Genomic DNA, 19,382 nt, shown 5'->3' on the forward strand with positions numbered 1-19,382 from the left:
ATATTGTTCTTGTAGTTGAAAGATTTTTGTGGCTGATAATTTATTCTCATGAAATCTAATTGCATATGAAATATAATTGCACCAAAAATAAGTTGGTGTTTATTGTTACCCTATAAATATCTGAATCAGAGCCTATACTGTTGGTTTATATGAAGTTGTAAAATGTAAAGATCCATTGCCTTTTGGCCTGACTCCATACTGAATATAGGGTGCTGATAAATAATGGTCATGAAATGTCTAAATTAGTCGTTTAGGGACACTTTTTTTCTTTTTAATGCCATTTACCTTTCTTTGTACATATTGATTCACAACATAAATCTTGTATGTGAATTCTTTTTAGAATTTAAGTTTGGTGATCCAAACTACACTCCAAGTTTCTTAAACATGTTGCATTTAAGTTCCTATTTCATTGCTTAAAATGTGATGTACTCTTTGACCTTGAATCAAATCAAAATGATTGAATCCCTATAAATTCAGTTACCTATGTATTTCATTGCCTATTCACAGGGTAACTTTGCCAATCAGGCTTGTGTGTTTGACAACAAGATCTGTGACTACATGAATCACATCTTAAGAATGGGTGTCTTCAAAGGCTGCAGTCACATGGAGGTAGGAACAGTTTTGAAAATACTTTCATATTAGTCAGATAAGACATAAAACAGCCGACTTCGTGTAAATGATAACTTATGATGATGATTTTCATTTCAGGTGTACGGACTGAAGATGTCCATTGCTACAGTGATCCGAGCCATGAGTGAAGAAAATGCTCCCCAGGACTTCATCCAGACAGAAAATCCACTGGCCACTCTTGCAAGGGTTAGTTTGAAAGTCATACAGAATGTAAAATATGAATTACACTACAGATTAAAATTCGGTAGCATATAGTCATACAGTCATAAAGTCTGTGTCCCAATCAATGCCCCCCTCTCTCCTTGATGTAGTCAACTAAACTCAAAAAAGAAAAAGGATAATTATTTGAATAAAAAATAAAATTGTTTATTTCATAATTTGAATCTGAAATTAGTTAATTGAAATTTCAGCAAATCAAAGTTTCAAAATTTGGCTTTAAAAGTATACATATACTTCAACTTATTCCAAATATTTCACAGATCAAAATTTTGGTCATGGTGATGATCCATGAAATTTTAAAAATATCATTCCTGCAAACTATTTCTGTTTGTTCTACAGGAGGTGATGGAATCAGTGGACGAACACATACTGATGAAAACACTCAGTGATGCCTACACCCACATGATGGTAAGATCTCACTCAAATATGTACCACATGATACCCGATAATGTTTGTCTGGGACTGGTATCTCCAGTGGTGATGGAACAGAACTATGTAATCTTCCTGCTGAAATGACTTTAATCTTTTAATGTCATTTCATCATCATAAGAAACAATAGTTCCACACAAGCTTTATCAGGTATAATGTGGTACGTGAATTATTCCCATTGTAAATAGCATGCATAGAATTGTCTTTTTGTAACTTAATGAATTTATACAGTCATATACATAATGTTATATATCAGCAAAAAATACTCTTCAATAATGAAATAATATTTAGAATTTCAAAAAATTTCAAAAAAAAAATTTATTCAAATAAATCAAGGTTAATTGATGCATAGACACAGAGTTGAAATGCAAAGATAAAGAAGGATAAAATTGGTAACAGATAATTTTATGAAAATAACATTATTATTGAAATAACTGTCATGAGAATACAACTTTCTGGCCATGGATTCCTCTGAATTTACATGAATTAATGGTAGACTTATTAAAAAAACACATATTTTTATCTACTTAGGCCAAAAAAAATTAATTGTTAGTTTCTCAGGCCACTTTTTTAAAAAGTCAGTGCGGGCGGCGGGAATATTTTTTATTTTTTATTTCTCTGAAAACAAATGCGGCACTTGAAGGACATGAAAATCAATGAAAACATGTGTAGAAAATGTAAATTCTTACTCAGTCTTTAAGAACAGCTTTTAAATATCTCAATCGTCTCTATATCCAAAGAAAACCAGTTGAAAATACATAATCCTTGGAGGAAACATTTCGTTTTGAGCAAATGCTGACATCGGCAGCCATTTTTTACCGGAAATGAAAGGTGCATACTAAAATTGGAGCCAATTTCTGGATGCGTTTTCGAATGGAAATTTCGGGCGAGTTCGAATGGAAATTTGGGGTGCGTTCGATGCGGCGGTCTCAATTTTAATTTTTAAGTTATGGTGCATAAAAACGTTGGTGCGGGGGGTAAATGTCGATGCGGCGGGGCCTGAGAAACTAAGAATTAATTTTGTTTGGCCTTAATATGGGTTGTTGAAAAGCTTTGCAATTTTAGTGCAGATAGTTCACAGAATTCATGAGCTTCTTCAGATAGGTACAATACTTGCTTTTGATAGTATTAAAATGATGTTTTTCTTGTTTCTCTTTTTACAGAATTTAACTAAGGCTTCCAGAAAAGAGGTAAGCCAATTCATAGTATGCTTCATGGAATTTACCTCTGTCCAGTTGGCATTCATATAGACATTAATGTTTTAAGATATTTTAGGTTTTGTTTCCGACTTAATTTTACCATAAAATACATTGAATTGTTTGTGTGATTTTGAAATTGGACTTATTCATGTACCTACCACATGATACCCAATATTTGTGCAGGACTAGTATCTCCAACGTTAATAGAACATAACTCTTTGTAATTTTCCCGCTGAAATGTCATTAGTGTGGGATATCCTCTTTGAACTTCATTCCATCACCAATTGAAACAATAGTCCAGCACAAACCTTATCAGGTATCACGTGGTACGTTAATGAGTCGGACTCACATTGTAATATATAGTGTGTAAAACTTTAGTTATAGTTAGAATTATACAGTAGGTTATAATGTGTGATTTATTTTACTCCAGAGAAAAGACGATGACTATGATGACCTCTGTGACTTGGTACAAGATGTTGGTTATGCCTATTTCCAAATTTTGCTGCGGAAGCTGGCTATAGAGAAAGGCATGACCAAGGAAGGTGTGTTATTGTGGTGTTTCCTATGGAATAAAATCTATTAAAGAAAAAGAGCAATAAAAAATATTGCATTTGCCATATTAATCTGATCTGAATGATAGATTATTTTTGTATAATCAATTGAAAATCCTAGTTTCCAAATGCATGGAATTTTAGTTTATAGCGATAAATTATGACTTTTTAAAAGCAATGGCATTCATCAAATTACGAGGTAGTGAGAAATTTGGGAAAAAAAATTTAAGCTCACCTGGATGAAGGGATTGGGTCCAATTAGGAGAAATACAGCAAATTCAGATTCTTTTTCAACCTCTTTGAATTAAAAATGTGAACAAGCTAGGAAATCTTAAATCTGAAATAATAAGAATATAAAAATATAATTTATTTTGTAGTTTTTGTTATTTTGTAGTTTTTGTGAAAACGAAAATAGACAAGGAAGCCTGGGACTATTTTGATCAAGGAACCATGTCAATAGAGGTACTGAAAGGAGAGGACCTTCAGACAATATACTTCAGGGTCAGGGACAAGGTAAGTGGGATAGAGGGTTGGATGTATGACGATTTTGTATTCTACTGGCAGATTTTACTGTCGTGTCGGTCTAACCGTTGACAAAATAAATGATGTAATACCTCGGTATGTTGAGCGACAGTATTATCAACTGGTCGAATAGTTCTGTCAATTGTCTGGAGGGGTGGAGTTAAGATAGCCTACCCGACGTCAGGCAATAGAACGAGTGGGCAGAGTTTATCTGACAATGTTCTAGAGTTTGATAGGCAAATGGCTGATTGTAAAGAACGTGACTGCACGGGGAACATTTGACCCAGTCACCTGTTCATCGGAACCCAAGCAAAATTACTAGAAGTCCTAACAATAATATAACAACGTTAGATCTAAGAGCGTATGATGTTTGACCTTGAATGTTTGGGGGGAAAATCGGTAAATTCTGCAAGAAATCCATAAACAGCCGATAAATCTGTAGTGAATCAAAAGTACTTTAGACGGCATTGATAATTAAAAGTTGATTGATAAAGATACAAATAGAGGTAAACTTACCGCGAGGCAGGCCTCAAAGCAGCCATTACGTTGTTGCGTTATCTCATTTATTGCCACAGCTATGAACTTCATTCCACAACAATTGCACTTCTTTGAAGAAACGTCTGTTGTTAAAACTACAGGTAGTACACCATGCAGTTCTATGAATACGGTAACACCCGATGAGTTCAGGATGGATCTATCACACATGGGTCACACATATCACACGATACAATAAGCCACGCCCACAAACCAATCAACTCGCGTCTAGTATTATATTGTAACCCAGTATGCAATAGGTATTGCCCAAGTTGCGCGGTGAGTACATCACTTTCATCGTCAGCGGTTAGACCGACACGACAGTAATAATACTTCCCTGGGTCACTAGCTCCTCTGGTTTAATAAATTTGCATCAGGGGACTGACCTTTCCAGCATTCAGAGGATGTACATTGATCAAAGATGTTTGAGCATGACATTGAGCAAAATTAAAAGTTAAATGCCAGGAATATGACAGCCTAGATTTATAGATAACATATTTGCTATCTTTCTGATAGAGTGTGCTGCGAGAAGACATCAAGGAAAAGTTTAAGTATGAGGTGGACCGTTCCACTCCCAGTAACAAGATACGAGGCTTCATGGACTGGTCCAGTGATATCATGCAGGACATCAAATACCAACGGAAAGTCCTGGCCAACCCTGTCGGGAGAATCCTCATTAAGATGTGGTAAATTTTATCTTTTCTGACTTTCGAAGATTAGGCAATCTTCAGTTTTCCACTGTATGGAACCTATCCTTTTTATTGTGTTGATGAAGTTAAGTATCTAAAAGTGCCAAAGGTCCAATACCTTTCCGAAACAAAAACAAGATTCCTGTCGTAATATATGCTAACTGTGAAGACTCATTTCGCTGTTTTACAGTCAACAAACGTGAGGAAATAAGGACGAGGGAGGGAAACATACAACCCGTGTAATGAAAATTAACATTTAATTAATTGAAATTAGATTGTTCAAAAGGTGATGATAAATGTAGTATTAACATTAAGCTAAAAACTTTTGCGACTCTACAAAATTATCAATTTTGTTTTACATTCCCATTTAAAAAAATAGAAATCGCTTCGGAAAGGTAGTGGGTCTTTTATTTGCTTATAAAAATTATTTAACTTTTATCAGATCCTGCATCGACTAGGGAATCTCACATATAAAATCATCAAAGATATATGAGCATTTATAGTACATGATCCTTATCAATTTTTCTCTGATCTGTACATCAAAAATGATATTAATAGTTGAACTAATTGTGTTAACAATTAGACAATTACAATATGCTGATAATGTATAAAATCTATCATGACTCGCTGAAACTATGTTTATAACTTGTAGGTTGCCTATGAACTATGCAGCATTACTTCTGAGCATTTTGATCTGCACAGTCATCATGATCACTTGGCGTGATCCCAAGGATGAAAATGGAGATTCCGATACCAACAGGTTTGTTACACATGTACTTCTAGAGAAAAAAAAACCCAAAACTTTCAGTCACTTTATTTGTAGCTTATTTTGCTTCTGGAAAGTCTTTGTCTATGAGTTGGAAAATCTGGGACCTTGGCCTATAGTATTACATGTGTTGTGTGTTTTTCAGTCGAGAGATCTGGGACCATGGCCTGTAGTATTTAACAAATAGTGTTGTCTGTTTTTCAGCCGAGTGCCGATCTTCAGCATTGATGAGAACATGTACTTCTACTTCCTGTATATAGTAGGTGGGATACACAACTTCCTGAGTGTGTGTATCTATGTCACCTTCCTCCTCTCCAACAACCCTAGCTTTCCGCCATGGCAGTTCTTCTTAAGGCTTATGTAAGTCAAGTTACCAACTGTAGTGGTTATAACCTAATTCTAGATGTGGCAAGGTATTTGTTAATAACACTTGCCACTTTGTAGGTAAATCACAAAATTGTCTCTAATGCAAGGTACTTATATTAATATAACAATGTAAGGTCATTGATGTTGAGTTGAAAAGTAAACACAAAAATAAACAAATTAAAAGAAAAATTGAATGAAATTTTAAAACAGCAAAAACAATGATTTTGATGGGTATTGACATTTTAAAAAGAATGTTTGGAGGGGACTGAGGGCTTGAAAATATTGTTAGGTGAATAATTTGAAAAATGTATTTTACATAAGTGAGGATAATTTATTTCCCAAAGTTGTATTTTCATACTGGGCCTTCTATTTGACAGAGGGAAGAGCAATGAAAAAGAAGAGGAATTTAAGACCTGGAATGAGAGAAAAAATCCTTATGACACCAACAACCTTGAGTTGAACATCTACAGCATAAAAGCTCTGTATTATGTGGTATGTTTTCAATGACACATGTACATATGAACATTTAAAGTTCTTCAATTAAAATGTTCATCAGATCAGAAAATTTTAAAATAAATTCCTTCTGTTCTTAAGTTTGACTTGGAGAGGTTAGTAATATGAAAAAAACTCATCAAACCTGTATTTAAAGACTACAAGGACAAAGAAGAAAAAATATCTTTACATTCAAGTGGTGTGTATAAAGAGGTAAAATTACATTAAGATTGGTCATTTGGGATATTAGACAGGTGGTAGTTATACACAGTAGTGGTAACTAAGGCAGGTTTAAATGTAGGATGTTTGACAAACATTTGATTTCTGAATATTTTTCTTGTTCTTTTTGGGTGAAAGTATCAATTATTTCAAAAGACACTTCCGCCTGCCTTCGTAGATATACAGAAATATTTTTGTCTCTTTCAGGTATTTGTGGCCTGTTCTATTTTGGGAACAATTTATTATGGCTACTTCTTCTCCTTCCATCTCCTACACATCGCGGAGCTTAACCAGCTGCTGAAAAGAGTGATTCAGGCCGTTACAACCAACGGTAAGTCTAGTAGGAATTTAACATTCGGGGACATTTTACAGTAACTGATGGCTACGTCACTGAACAACATGCTATAGAGGCCCAAACAATATATACATTACATTATGCATCTGCTGGGATTTAAATCTTCACAAATGTGATATTCTTTTGTTGGTTGCCTTCCAAATGTAATAACATTTTATTGTTTTTCTGCTATCAAACAGGAATGTCACTATTGTTGGTTGCCTTGCTTGGTTTGGCAATCATGTTTATCTACTCTTTGGTTGGATTTGCTTTCCTGCGAGAGAGATTTTTCAAGGAGGATGAAGGTCGTCACTGTCGGACAGTAGCCCAGTGCTTTGTGACCATCACCCATCATGGCTTTGTGGATGTACCTTACACCGTAAGTAAAGAATGATATACTGTAGTGTCCGGATTGATAGCCCATTAGTTTTCACAGCATTTTTCCAAACAAATACTATACTCTCAAATTTGTACTGTTACTTATGTTTTAAACTACTCTCTCTAGACCTGAACAAAATATTAAATCAGATAACAGTCTTGTCAAATTATAGACAAGTACTCTTATGACACAGGTTAGTTAAAAAAAGAAAAGTTAATTTTTAATATATAGAGTTACTTACTGTTCTTTGTTAATATTTCAAACATTGGTAATTGTTTTGCTCCTGCATCATTTTGGTATTCTATGTTCGTTTAACCTTAGCTTATGTTTAAGCTTAGTAATGAGTACTGAACTCAGGTCAATGTTATGGGAACCTTGACAAGCTATCTAGTGAAATGAATTTTTGTATTTCCTTGTAGACGTTTGAGGGTGCCATGGACAGTGATATAAATGATGTGATAATGTTATCAGCTATTGATGTAACCTTCTTCATACTCATCACCACCATCGGCCTGAACATCATCTTTGGTGTCATCGTCGATACCTTCTCTCAACTCAGAGATTCCAAGGTAATGTATAATATTAGGATTATTCTGTTAAATCTAAGAGACTCAAACATTATGTTTGTAGTAATATGAAATGTGTTCTATCGTCTCAGAGACTTCAGTATAGCATATATCTAATAATTGAAAAAATCATAGAGAAATAGACTAGAGTCTGAACATCAAAATTGTCAATAGTTTGAACCTGTTGATTTAGATTCTTGTCTAAGTTTCAAACAAGGGGAAATGATAAGGGAATATAAGTTTTTGGTTTCTTGTTTTACTGTGAAGATGCTTTACACTGTTATTAAAACATGCTGTTTTCCTGCTTTTCTTTCAGCAGTTTTAGCATCAGGACGCTATTTAAAATATCCTTTTTTCACATTATATTATACTTTGAGAATATTTGTTTAGAATATTTAAAGCAAACTTACATTCTTCATGTTTCAGTGGGAGATTGACAAAGATATGCAGAACAACTGTTTTATCTGTAGCAGAGAGAGTTACGACTTTGAGCGACAGGGAAAGGTACATTTTAGAGACAATCATTACATGTGTGTTCCATGTAAAAGCTCAAGTAATTAATGAAGTCTTTACTTTGCCGGATAGGTTAGACAAGATCAAAAGAAGAAGGCTCAACCTATTGTCAGTATAATGTGACTGGCTGGGAGGTGCTTGTTCTCTTTGTAACCCATTGTCAGTATAATGTGACTGGCTGGGAGGTGCTTGTTCTGTGTGTAACCCATTGTCAGTATAATGTGACTGGCTGGGAGGTGCTTGTTCTGTGTGTAACCCATTGTCAGTATAATGTGACTGGCTGGGAGGTGCTTGTTCTGTGTGTAACCCATTGTCAGTATAATGTGAATGGCTGGGAGGTGCTTGTTCTGTGTGTAACCCATTGTCAGTATAATGTGAATGGCTGGGAGGTGCTTGTTCTCTGTGTAACCCATTGTCAGTATAATGTGACTGGCTGGGAGGTGCTTGTTCTCTTTGTAACCCATTGTCAGTATAATGTGAATGGCTGGGAGGTGCTTGTTCTCTGTGTAACCCATTGTCAGTATAATGTGACTGGCTGGGAGGTGCTTGTTCTCTTTGTAACCCATTGTCAGTATAATGTGAATGGCTGGGAGGTGCTTGTTCTGTGTGTAACCCATTGTCAGTATAATGTGACTGGCTGGGAGGTGCTTGTTCTGTGTGTAACCCATTGTCAGTATAATGTGACTGGCTGGGAGGTGCTTGTTCTGTGTGTAACCCATTGTCAGTATAATGTGACTGGCTGGGAGGTGCTTGTTCTCTGTGTAACCCATTGTCAGTATAATGTGACTGGCTGGGAGGTGCTTGTTCTGTGTGTAACCCATTGTCAGTATAATGTGACTGGCTGGGAGGTGCTTGTTCTGTGTGTAACCCATTGTCAGTATAATGTGACTGGCTGGGAGGTGCTTGTTCTCTTTGTAACCCATTGTCAGTATAATGTGAATGGCTGGGAGGTGCTTGTTCTCTGTGTAACCCATTGTCAGTATAATGTGACTGGCTGGGAGGTGCTTGTTCTGTGTGTAACCCATTGTCAGTATAATGTGACTGGCTGGGAGGTGCTTGTTCTCTGTGTAACCCATTGTCAGTATAATGTGACTGGCTGGGAGGTGCTTGTTCTGTGTGTAACCCATTGTCAGTATAATGTGACTGGCTGGGAGGTGCTTGTTCTGTGTGTATCCCATTGTCAGTATAATGTGACTGGCTGGGAGGTGCTTGTTCTGTGTGTAACCCATTGTCAGTATAATGTGACTGGCTGGGAGGTGCTTGTTCTCTTTGTAACCCATTGTCAGTATAATGTGAATGGCTGGGAGGTGCTTGTTCTGTGTGTAACCCATTGTCAGTATAATGTGACTGGCTGGGAGGTGCTTGTTCTGTGTGTAACCCATTGTCAGTATAATGTGACTGGCTGGGAGGTGCTTGTTCTGTGTGTAACCCATTGTCAGTATAATGTGACTGGCTGGGAGGTGCTTGTTCTGTGTGTAACCCATTGTCAGTATAATGTGACTGGCTGGGAGGTGCTTGTTCTCTGTGTAACCCATTGTCAGTATAATGTGACTGGCTGGGAGGTGCTTGTTCTGTGTGTAACCCATTGTCAGTATAATGTGACTGGCTGGGAGGTGCTTGTTCTCTGTGTAACCCATTGTCAGTATAATGTGACTGGCTGGGAGGTGCTTGTTCTGTGTGTAACCCATTGTCAGTATAATGTGACTGGCTGGGAGGTGCTTGTTCTCTGTGTAACCCATTGTCAGTATAATGTGACTGGCTGGGAGGTGCTTGTTCTGTGTGTAACCCATTGTCAGTATAATGTGACTGGCTGGGAGGTGCTTGTTCTGTGTGTATCCCATTGTCAGTATAATGTGACTGGCTGGGAGGTGCTTGTTCTGTGTGTAACCCATTGTCAGTATAATGTGACTGGCTGGGAGGTGCTTGTTCTGTGTGTAACCCATTGTCAGTATAATGTGACTGGCTGGGAGGTGCTTGTTCTGTGTGTAACCCATTGTCAGTATAATGTGACTGGCTGGGAGGTGCTTGTTCTCTGTGTAACCCATTGTCAGTATAATGTGACTGGCTGGGAGGTGCTTGTTCTCTGTGTAACCCATATAATGTGACTGGCTGGGAGGTGCTTGTTCTGTGTGTAACCCATTGTCAGTATAATGTGACTGGCTGGGAGGTGCTTGTTCTGTGTGTAACCCATTGTCAGTATAATGTGACTGGCTGGGAGGTTCTTGTTCTCTGTGTAACCCATTGTCAGTATAATGTGACTGTCTGGGAGGTGCTTGTTCTCTGTGTAACCCATTGTCAGTATAATGTGACCGGATTGGATGTGCTTGTTCTGTGTGACTCTGGCTACATGCTTCAGTGAGATAGGCACTATAAAAATGGGCAAGAGTCCCTCTATTTCAAAGAACCATAACATAAACTTATAGCAGTCCCCCAAAACACTTACCGTAACTTGCAAACTATGTCTTCCAGGGTAGTATAAACAGTGTTGTTGTAGTCCACTAAAATTTTATTGTAGAGCATTTCTTTCACATGAAAAGCATTTGAAAGAGTTATTGCCCCTACTTTATAAGTTCCATGTATTTTGTTGATTTGTCACTGTATTCTATACAGGGATTTGAGAAGCATGTGAAATCAGAACATAACCAGTGGGCCTACCTCTTCTTCTTTATCCATCTGGACGAGACCCGACCCAATGACTACTCTGCTCTGGAGCTTCATGTGTACAACATGGTAATGTTTCTTCTATCCCATGTTTAAAACCTATGAGTACAATTAACCTGATCAAAAGTAACTACAATGCAAGGTCAAATATCCTTTATTATTATGCCCCCATCATTGGGCATTTACTGTGAAACGGTTGTAATGAACTTCTGGGGACTTGCAGAATCACTTCGTTATAAGTATAGTTTGTTATAATCATATTACAAACATCTTATAGGAACTTTGGCAGGGAACGAAAATTACTGTTATAACCATTAATGTATTGTAAGCATGTTTGTTATAAACATGTCTTACTGTTGTATGTATTATTTATATTCTTAGGCCAAAAAAAAAATTGTTTAGGGTTACATTGGCAAAAAAATAGGGTCGGGAGGATTTTTTTTCTTTTGTTTTTTTTAGTGTTTTTCACTCTAAAATGATGGCCGGAACCGGAGTCTGAGATCAAAATCCTTACTGTTTTTATATTTTTTCGTAGAAAAGTGGGGGGGAAAATTAGGGTCAGGGGTAAAAAATTAGATTCGGTCGGTAACCCTAAACTAGACTCTTTTTTGGCGTGGTCAAATGGGTTCCATTTGGCTATTTACATATAAACGACTTCTTCTCTGAAACCAAGCAATGGGATAAGTCACCAATAAAGCAAATGGTGAGCAATCCATATAGTGTGGGTGGGATCAACATTGTACAAATGATGGGGCTGACCCCCGGGGGCATGTAGGGGTCCGGGGTCTCAAATGGGGTCTATCTGGCTACTTTCCATATAAAGCGAGCTTCTGTCTCATGAAACTAAGGCATGTGAAGTAGCCACTCCATAATGGCAAATGGTCTTAATCGTTATATGGGTAGGAGATTAAAAAATGTACAAATGATGTGGCTTACCCACCTTGGGTCCTGAGGGGCGGGGTCAAAAGGGTTCAATTTGGCTATTTCCATATAAACCGACATCTTCTCTTGAAACCAAGCATATGAAATAAGCACCCATAAATGCAAATGGTAGCATACTTATAGTGTATGAGGAATTCAAAATATCGTACAAATTATTGGGCAGACCCCCGGGTGCCTGGGGGCGGGGTTCAATTGGGGGGTCCAATTGGCTTATTTCACATTTTTTTTGTCCTTATGTTAGTCCCATTATGCTGTAACCTGCCCCTTGGTGTATTGTAAAGACATTATTAGTGTTTCTGAGCTGTTGCATTCATATCACTAAATAGTATGATTCATATTAATTTTCATATGCTTTATAAAAATCTTTATACAACCATTGTGATTTTTATTTGAATTCCATTTTAACAGCTGGACCTGAATCGCTTTGAGTTCTTCCCCTTGAACAGAGCTCTTTGTCTCCAAAGTGATAAGTACGATACAGATGAGATGATAGAACAGCTTCAGCTCTCCATCAAGGCATTAGATTTAAAACTCAGCAACCAAATGATGATGGTCCAGTTTATGGCCAACAAAATTAAGGAAGATGTGAGTAAATTGTTACGTTATCCCATTAAATGATGCAACTTAAAGGAAGAAGTATTATCAAAAATGTCAAAAATTAATGTAATACTTAATGATATCGAGAATCTCATACCCTCTGTAAGATATTGACAAGCTTTAATTTTCAACTTTACCAGTTCATTTCTTGAAACATTACTATGTCAGTAATTATGGTTAAGTTCATACTGAAGTATTGTTCAAGCTGTCAATATTTTCTTTACCATAGTTGATATACATGTAAATTTCTTCATTGACCATATTTAAAGGATTTCTTTCTATCATATGTTTTGCTCATATACATGTAGTGCCCATATGCATATAGTGTGCAGGTGCGATTTTACATTACATTTACAAAAAAAATCTCATTTTTTGTATCTTTTTCCTAAATGTTTTTCTGTGACAATAATTCAAAAATGATTTCAGGATGCACATAAGCTTCAGGAGAGAGAAAAGAAAAAACAGAAGGAATGGGAGGATACTCAAAAAACTCCACGTGAATGAAATACCACAAAATGATAGACACTGACGTAAAGGAAGAGGTTTCTTATTTAGTGCTTGAAAAGGAATAAAAGAATATTAAGGACCAATAATTCTGAATATGTTTTTTTAAAGAAGTTTACTCACATTGCATTTTAAATTACTCGTACCTATATGTATTGTTGTATAGACATTTGGAAAGTCTAAATATTTTATTATAATGAGAGCTTTAAGTAATTCCTAGAAATTATCCTAATAGGTACTTTGGATGTGTGAAGTTTGCCAGAAATCCTCAAGCTATGAGGAAAATTCTATTGCTGGACATTTTGGTAATTTTAGTATCTGTAGTTTATTTGTTTCATCTGAACAGGAGAGGATTTGTTAGGGAATTTTTAAATATGAGAAATATAGTATTGTAACAGAAATCATTCAAGAAATGAAAGAAAATAGCTTTATTCAACTTGTAAATGTTCTATTGGTTAGCAGATATTTATATATAGCATTACTGTGATATTGACTTTTCCCAGATATATATATATATACAGTAAAGTTTATTACTGTAAACCAACTTTCTTTTGCTGCTTCTAAATTAAGCGATTTCAATTTCAAAACAAGTTAATGAAGATTAATTTTCGTGAATTCGAAAATTGATCGAAATATATATATCAATATAAGCGATGTTACTGTGATCGAGAACTTCGAGAAAGTAAATCGCATGCAAAACAAAAGTCGGTTTATAGTATATAAGCATTGTGTAAATTGTTTTGATAAAATGGCAATTTTGTAGAAATTGATGTAGATTTATATATATTTATATTTTAAGATAGTATTAATTTTTCCAAGTGTTGAATCAATTATTCCTGCAACTTAGAATTCGAATTGAAAAAAAAAATCAAAATATGTGTTTGAATGCATGTTAGTTATAATAGCTATAATAGAAAATATTTGAAATAAACTTCTGTCGCTAAAACAATCTACATTTGTATATGTAATAAATAAAATTTTAAAGATTTGTATAATACATGCTATCATCAAGTTTTAGCTTGTCTTTCATATATTGTCACTTCATGTAATTATAATTTCATTTCATAAATTTGTCATATAATACATTAGTATTTTATCAATGCATATGTACACTTCAGATGTGTCAACATACATGTATCATAATTTCATTTCATAAATTTGTCATATAATACATTAGTATTTTATCAATGCATATGTCCACTTCAGATGTGTCAACATACATGTATCATAATTTCATTTCATAAATTTGTCATATAATACATTAGTATTTTGTCAATGCATATGTACACTTCAGATGTGTCAACATACATGTATCATAATTTCATTTCATAAGTTTGTCATATAATACATTAGTATTTTATCAATGCATATGTCCACATCAGATGTGTCAACATTATATGTCCAGAAAAGAAATATAGCTCACATAATCATCCGATCAAATAGAACATAGTATAAGGCTACATCTCATATCATTAAGTTTGTGAACAATCTAAAAATACACTATAAGTGTTTAAATCAAATTGTTTAACTCAGGGTAGAAATTTGATTGATGTTATGCCAATCCAGACATGATGTAGACCATTCAGCTGTTTAATTATTTTTTCATTGGTGATATCCATTTGTACTTAAGAGTTGTATCAGAATTGCATTTGTGAACATATTAAGAATGTTGTGAACAATTTTCTCTAAATGTTAATGGGAAGATAATTTCATGCTGAAACATTTTGCATGATGTGTATTGAAACCTAGGAAACAGCATTACTGAAAAAATCCTTGGAGATAAATCAAAATGTGTAAAACTTTTAAAACTTTTACAAATCCTTTTCTAAATACATATATTAAATTACAAATCTCTTCTAAACAAAATAATATTAAATTACAAATCTCTTCTAAACAAAATATTGAAGATATACAATTATACTTTGAATAGAAATACAAGTATCTTTGAATTGCACATTTCTTTGTGTTTAAGTCATACCGGTAAACATGCCAATATGAACAATATTTTCATCGTTTGTCTAGTTACATCAGAATTTTTCATATAGGGCCCTTGGCTCAGAGATCACCCATTCAAACAAATCTTATTTTCATTCCATTTGACAAGGTTTGTATTTGGACAACCTAAAGATAAATCTTTATAGGAGTATGTACATGTATATGATGTTAATTATCATGGCTTGAAATGTGACAGAAAACACAAACATTTCATCAAAAGTTTCCATCAATTCTGGTCAGGATATTCAGCAGGAAAGGTATCGGATCAAGCTACACAATGGACGATTTGACCATGATTATTATGTGTGCTGGTAAAACGTGTATGTAATCTTACTTTGAGATTTTGGAATTTTTTTTACATATATGGTAATGAGTTTGGAAACGTATCTCGTGCAGATTAAAAGAATGTAGCAAGCATATTACAGATACAAATGATATTCAGATGGTGGGAAGTTTAGTATGTAAAAAGGGAAAAAATCTAGTAATGTTGGTTTCGTCTGCTATAAGAAAATAAACACATTTTTCTATGACACCAATGTCACCTTCGATTCAAGCAACTTTTTAGAACAAAAATAATGTAATAGTTTTATCATCGGTTTTCCAACTGGTTATGAAGGCGTGAATTTGTCTTAAAATCGTCCTCAGCATTGATTCCGTCCAGGCATTATATCATGTGAGTTGTTGTGATATATTTTGATTGCTCTTCTAATTGTTAGATATGTAAGATTTCAATAAAATGTTTTAGAAAATGGTTTTGTTTGTCCTTTACACATATGAAATGGCGTGCAATAGTTATGTCTCGTCGGTTGCCAATATAGCACGTTGCTCGCTCTGCAGCTTCTGTCAAACGTCTGATGACTGCATGTCTGGCTCTGTCTGTCACCCCAGGTGTATGCAGTATTCCTAAACACAGGGACCTGGCACGAACACTTTAACCAAAAGTATACATATATACTATGATACATATATATGTATACTGTTGGTTAAAAAATCGTGCCAAGTCCCCGTGTTTTCAACGCTGCGATCACATACATATTTAGCTCTGGGCGACGGACGAAAGATTTTTAAATCTTCCGCAACGAAATTAATTGATGGGGTATACTGAAATCGGGTTGTCCGTCTGTCGGTATACACATCTTTGTCCGGTGAACTCCTAAACTACTACAGATTTTGATGAAATTTGGTACACAGAACCCGGACATAAAGGGGAGTTGAGAAATACATGTAGGGTTCTGCAATATTAATGTCCCTTATTGGCATTACTAAATGTGTGCAGCGGGGGTATTAGTCGTCCACTCTGGCGACAGTTCTAGATGTCATTGTCGGGAGAGAACGGTTATTCGTTCTAGGATGTCTAGATATGCAACCTACTTCCCCAGGGAAGAGCCACACAGTCATCTCTTGGTCCTGCACTTCAGCTCGTCGTACTTTGTCCTCTTCCTTCATTGGCTCCTTCATTACCTTTTCCCCATGATCATCACGACTTTATATTTAGGATAAAAGCTTCACACCCTTGTCCATCTTCATCTCCCATGATTGTTCCCTGTCCTGTATGGAAGACTCGCTTCTCAACTGTCCTTTCCACCACTTATCCTACTTCACAAACCTAACAGAAAACCGATATACAGGATACTTTGTCAAAACGTATTTAGCGCGGTATATAGACTATAAAAGTCTACCTACAGATGGTCTTGGCCTTACAGGCTTGCTAAATGTCCGTCAGGGGCGTAGGAAGCGGGGGGGCAGGGGGGCAACTGCCCCCCCGTTCCCCAGGACGGGGGGCAAACATGTCTTTTTGCCCCCCCATTTTCGCCAACTGAAATTTTCTAAAAAATGCTTATTTGAAAGAAAAAAGGGTCCTCCTGCACATTTTTCGTACTTCATTCCAGAAAATTTTCCGCTGCGCGGCGCATTTCCTAAAACGTTCAAGCACATGATGCCAAACCTTAAAGATGCTCCACCGCCGACAGAGTAAAAATGATATTCATCATTTGAATAATAATTGGTGTTTAATCGTGTATATATATGCCTAATTAACACACACAAAAAATAAAATGATTTGTTTCGCCATTGGTGCATGCGCAATCAGTACTTCATTTCATATAGAATATAGTGACATGGAATTTTTTCGGGATGCAATTAATTATTTTTCATATTTTTAACTTGAAGTAAAATAAGAAGCTCAAACTTTTCAATGGTGATAAATGTGTAAAGTAAGTAACTTTTGTTACTGAAGAAAAATACTAAATCGTCTACTCCTGTTTGTGATAATGAAAAAATACCATTTGTCAGCGGTGGGGCATCTTTAAATAGTAAAAATTCAATGCACACAAACTAGACTAAAAATGTCCATCAAGGGATTCTATGTACTATTTAAAAAAATGTCTCTAAAAGATCAATTTATTTATATGTCTTAGCGAGACAATAAATTCATTTGTTTATGTTACACAACAATGTGCCGATGGTGTGAAGCCGGTATATTCAGATCGAGTAGGGTTGCATAATGTTATGACGACAAAATTATCATTTCTAAATGCAGGTAGCTTTAAATCGAAAAATTACCATGTTAAGAACGCTTTATAATCATTAAAAAAACTCATCTCAGCCATTCTAAATCGTAATTTTTTTTCTCGGGGGACCCCCCCCCCCCCCCGGACCCCCCTAACACCAAATTCTCGCGCCTTTGGGCGCTCACAAATTCATCAAAATGCATCGTAAATAAAACCTCATCTAAGCCATTCTAAATCGTAATTTTTTTCCGGGGAGAGACCCCCCCCCCCCCCCCCAAAAAAAAAAAAAACAAAAAAAAAAATCCACCAAAATCTCGCGCTATCGGGCGCTCGCAAAATCATCAAAATACATTGTAAAACTCATCTCAGCCATTCTAAATTACAATATTTTTCCCGGGGGTCACCCTCCGACCCCTAAAACACCAAAATCTTTGTTAATTATTCGTTAATTTCCTTTTAGCGACCCCACTGTCTATAAATGTGTACAAGGATTAAATTTAATGATATATGAAAAATGTACATAAAGCATATATGGTTGGGAGTTAATCTCCTCCTGAAGGTGCGACGGCGGGGGGGGGGGGGTTTACAAAATATTGAGGACCTTTGCCCCCCCATTACGTTTCATCTTCCTACGCCACTGTCCGTGCTTTGCCCTCCTCTTCTACCTCCAGGATGTCGGAGTCAGAACCTTAAGTGCATCAGATCTGGAACTAGGGACCAAAGGTAACCTACGTATGAAATCTGGAAAAGACCCCCTTTATTTCTTTTATATATACATGTAAATCATTAGAAATGGTTGTTAACAAGCATTGTTTATGAACGGAACAATGGAATAGGACGATTCCAATAAGCCCACCATCATCAGGTGATGGACTGAAATATGAAACGTGTACAAAACTTACGTAGCACTTTATGTTGTGTGCTAGGTGTTGTAATTGTCAGTCTTCATTTGGTACATACGAGGGGTGTTCCATAAATAATGTCATCTGGCTTCTATTTTGAGGACATGCCCTATTTACTCAAAACCACCTCTGGATGATCAATGGAGCATAACAAAGGTAAAAATCATCTTCATAACTTGACTGACCTTGCTATAGTGCAAATTGCTTTATAACGCATTTATTACACTATACTCAATATGACGGAGGAACAGATCTCTAATGTGCGATTGAAATTAGAGGCAACATATGAGGTAGGTCGCTAATCGGCGTAAAACTGATTTATATCCAAGGTAAAGTGTGTGACAATTATGGGGAAGGTATAAAGTCTCGTAGGTCTACTTGTAGGTGAGTAGTTAAATTTAAGACTGGATAACAGCAGCTAAGAGATGCTGCTCGTCCAGGATGTCCTGCCTCAACTACAACAAAGAACAACATTGGAGAAATCAACAATATGCTGAAAAAAAGATGTGCGATACACTGTGAGGGATTTAGCGTGATGGACGAACTTGTCTTTAGCGCGAGTTCATGGTATTTTAAAGAAACATCTAAAACTTTTCAAGAAAGATAAATGCTAGATGGATACCCCATTTGTTAACAAATGAACAGAAGAGATCCCGTGTCGCAAACACACAAAAACTTCTGCAAAATGTATCCAAAATATAACAAAAAAGCTTTCGACAATTTAGTTACTGGTAATGAGACATGGGTTTACTATTTCGAACCAAAAAACGGAAATGTTCCAACAAAATATGGGCAACCAAAAATGCAAGACGCCCAAGAATTGCCAATCGACAACGTACGATCAAGAAAGTTTTAGGTATTTT

At 35.9% G+C, this 19,382-nt stretch overlaps 1 protein-coding gene across 1 annotated transcript in view; it reads left to right on the plus strand.

Annotated features, from left to right (window-relative positions):
- The window catches only part of LOC138321367 (inositol 1,4,5-trisphosphate-gated calcium channel ITPR2-like), a 61,539-nt gene extending 45,683 nt beyond the window's left edge, over positions 1-15,856 (plus strand). Inside the window, exons 35-51 of the mRNA XM_069265012.1 lie at positions 508-609; positions 709-816; positions 1,189-1,257; positions 2,442-2,468; positions 2,908-3,019; positions 3,423-3,541; positions 4,601-4,770; positions 5,426-5,533; positions 5,744-5,899; positions 6,283-6,397; positions 6,824-6,947; positions 7,151-7,329; positions 7,749-7,898; positions 8,322-8,399; positions 11,019-11,138; positions 12,420-12,596; positions 13,035-15,856. Of these exons, the coding sequence (XP_069121113.1) occupies positions 508-609; positions 709-816; positions 1,189-1,257; positions 2,442-2,468; positions 2,908-3,019; positions 3,423-3,541; positions 4,601-4,770; positions 5,426-5,533; positions 5,744-5,899; positions 6,283-6,397; positions 6,824-6,947; positions 7,151-7,329; positions 7,749-7,898; positions 8,322-8,399; positions 11,019-11,138; positions 12,420-12,596; positions 13,035-13,112 (1,992 nt within the window). The 3' untranslated portion in view covers positions 13,113-15,856. The remainder of the gene's footprint in view (positions 1-507; positions 610-708; positions 817-1,188; positions 1,258-2,441; positions 2,469-2,907; positions 3,020-3,422; positions 3,542-4,600; positions 4,771-5,425; positions 5,534-5,743; positions 5,900-6,282; positions 6,398-6,823; positions 6,948-7,150; positions 7,330-7,748; positions 7,899-8,321; positions 8,400-11,018; positions 11,139-12,419; positions 12,597-13,034) is intronic.
- Positions 15,857-19,382: the final 3,526 nt, after the last annotated feature.

Source organism: Argopecten irradians, chromosome 4 (assembly GCF_041381155.1).
Source record: "Argopecten irradians isolate NY chromosome 4, Ai_NY, whole genome shotgun sequence".
NCBI classification, from domain to species: domain Eukaryota; kingdom Metazoa; phylum Mollusca; class Bivalvia; order Pectinida; family Pectinidae; genus Argopecten; species Argopecten irradians.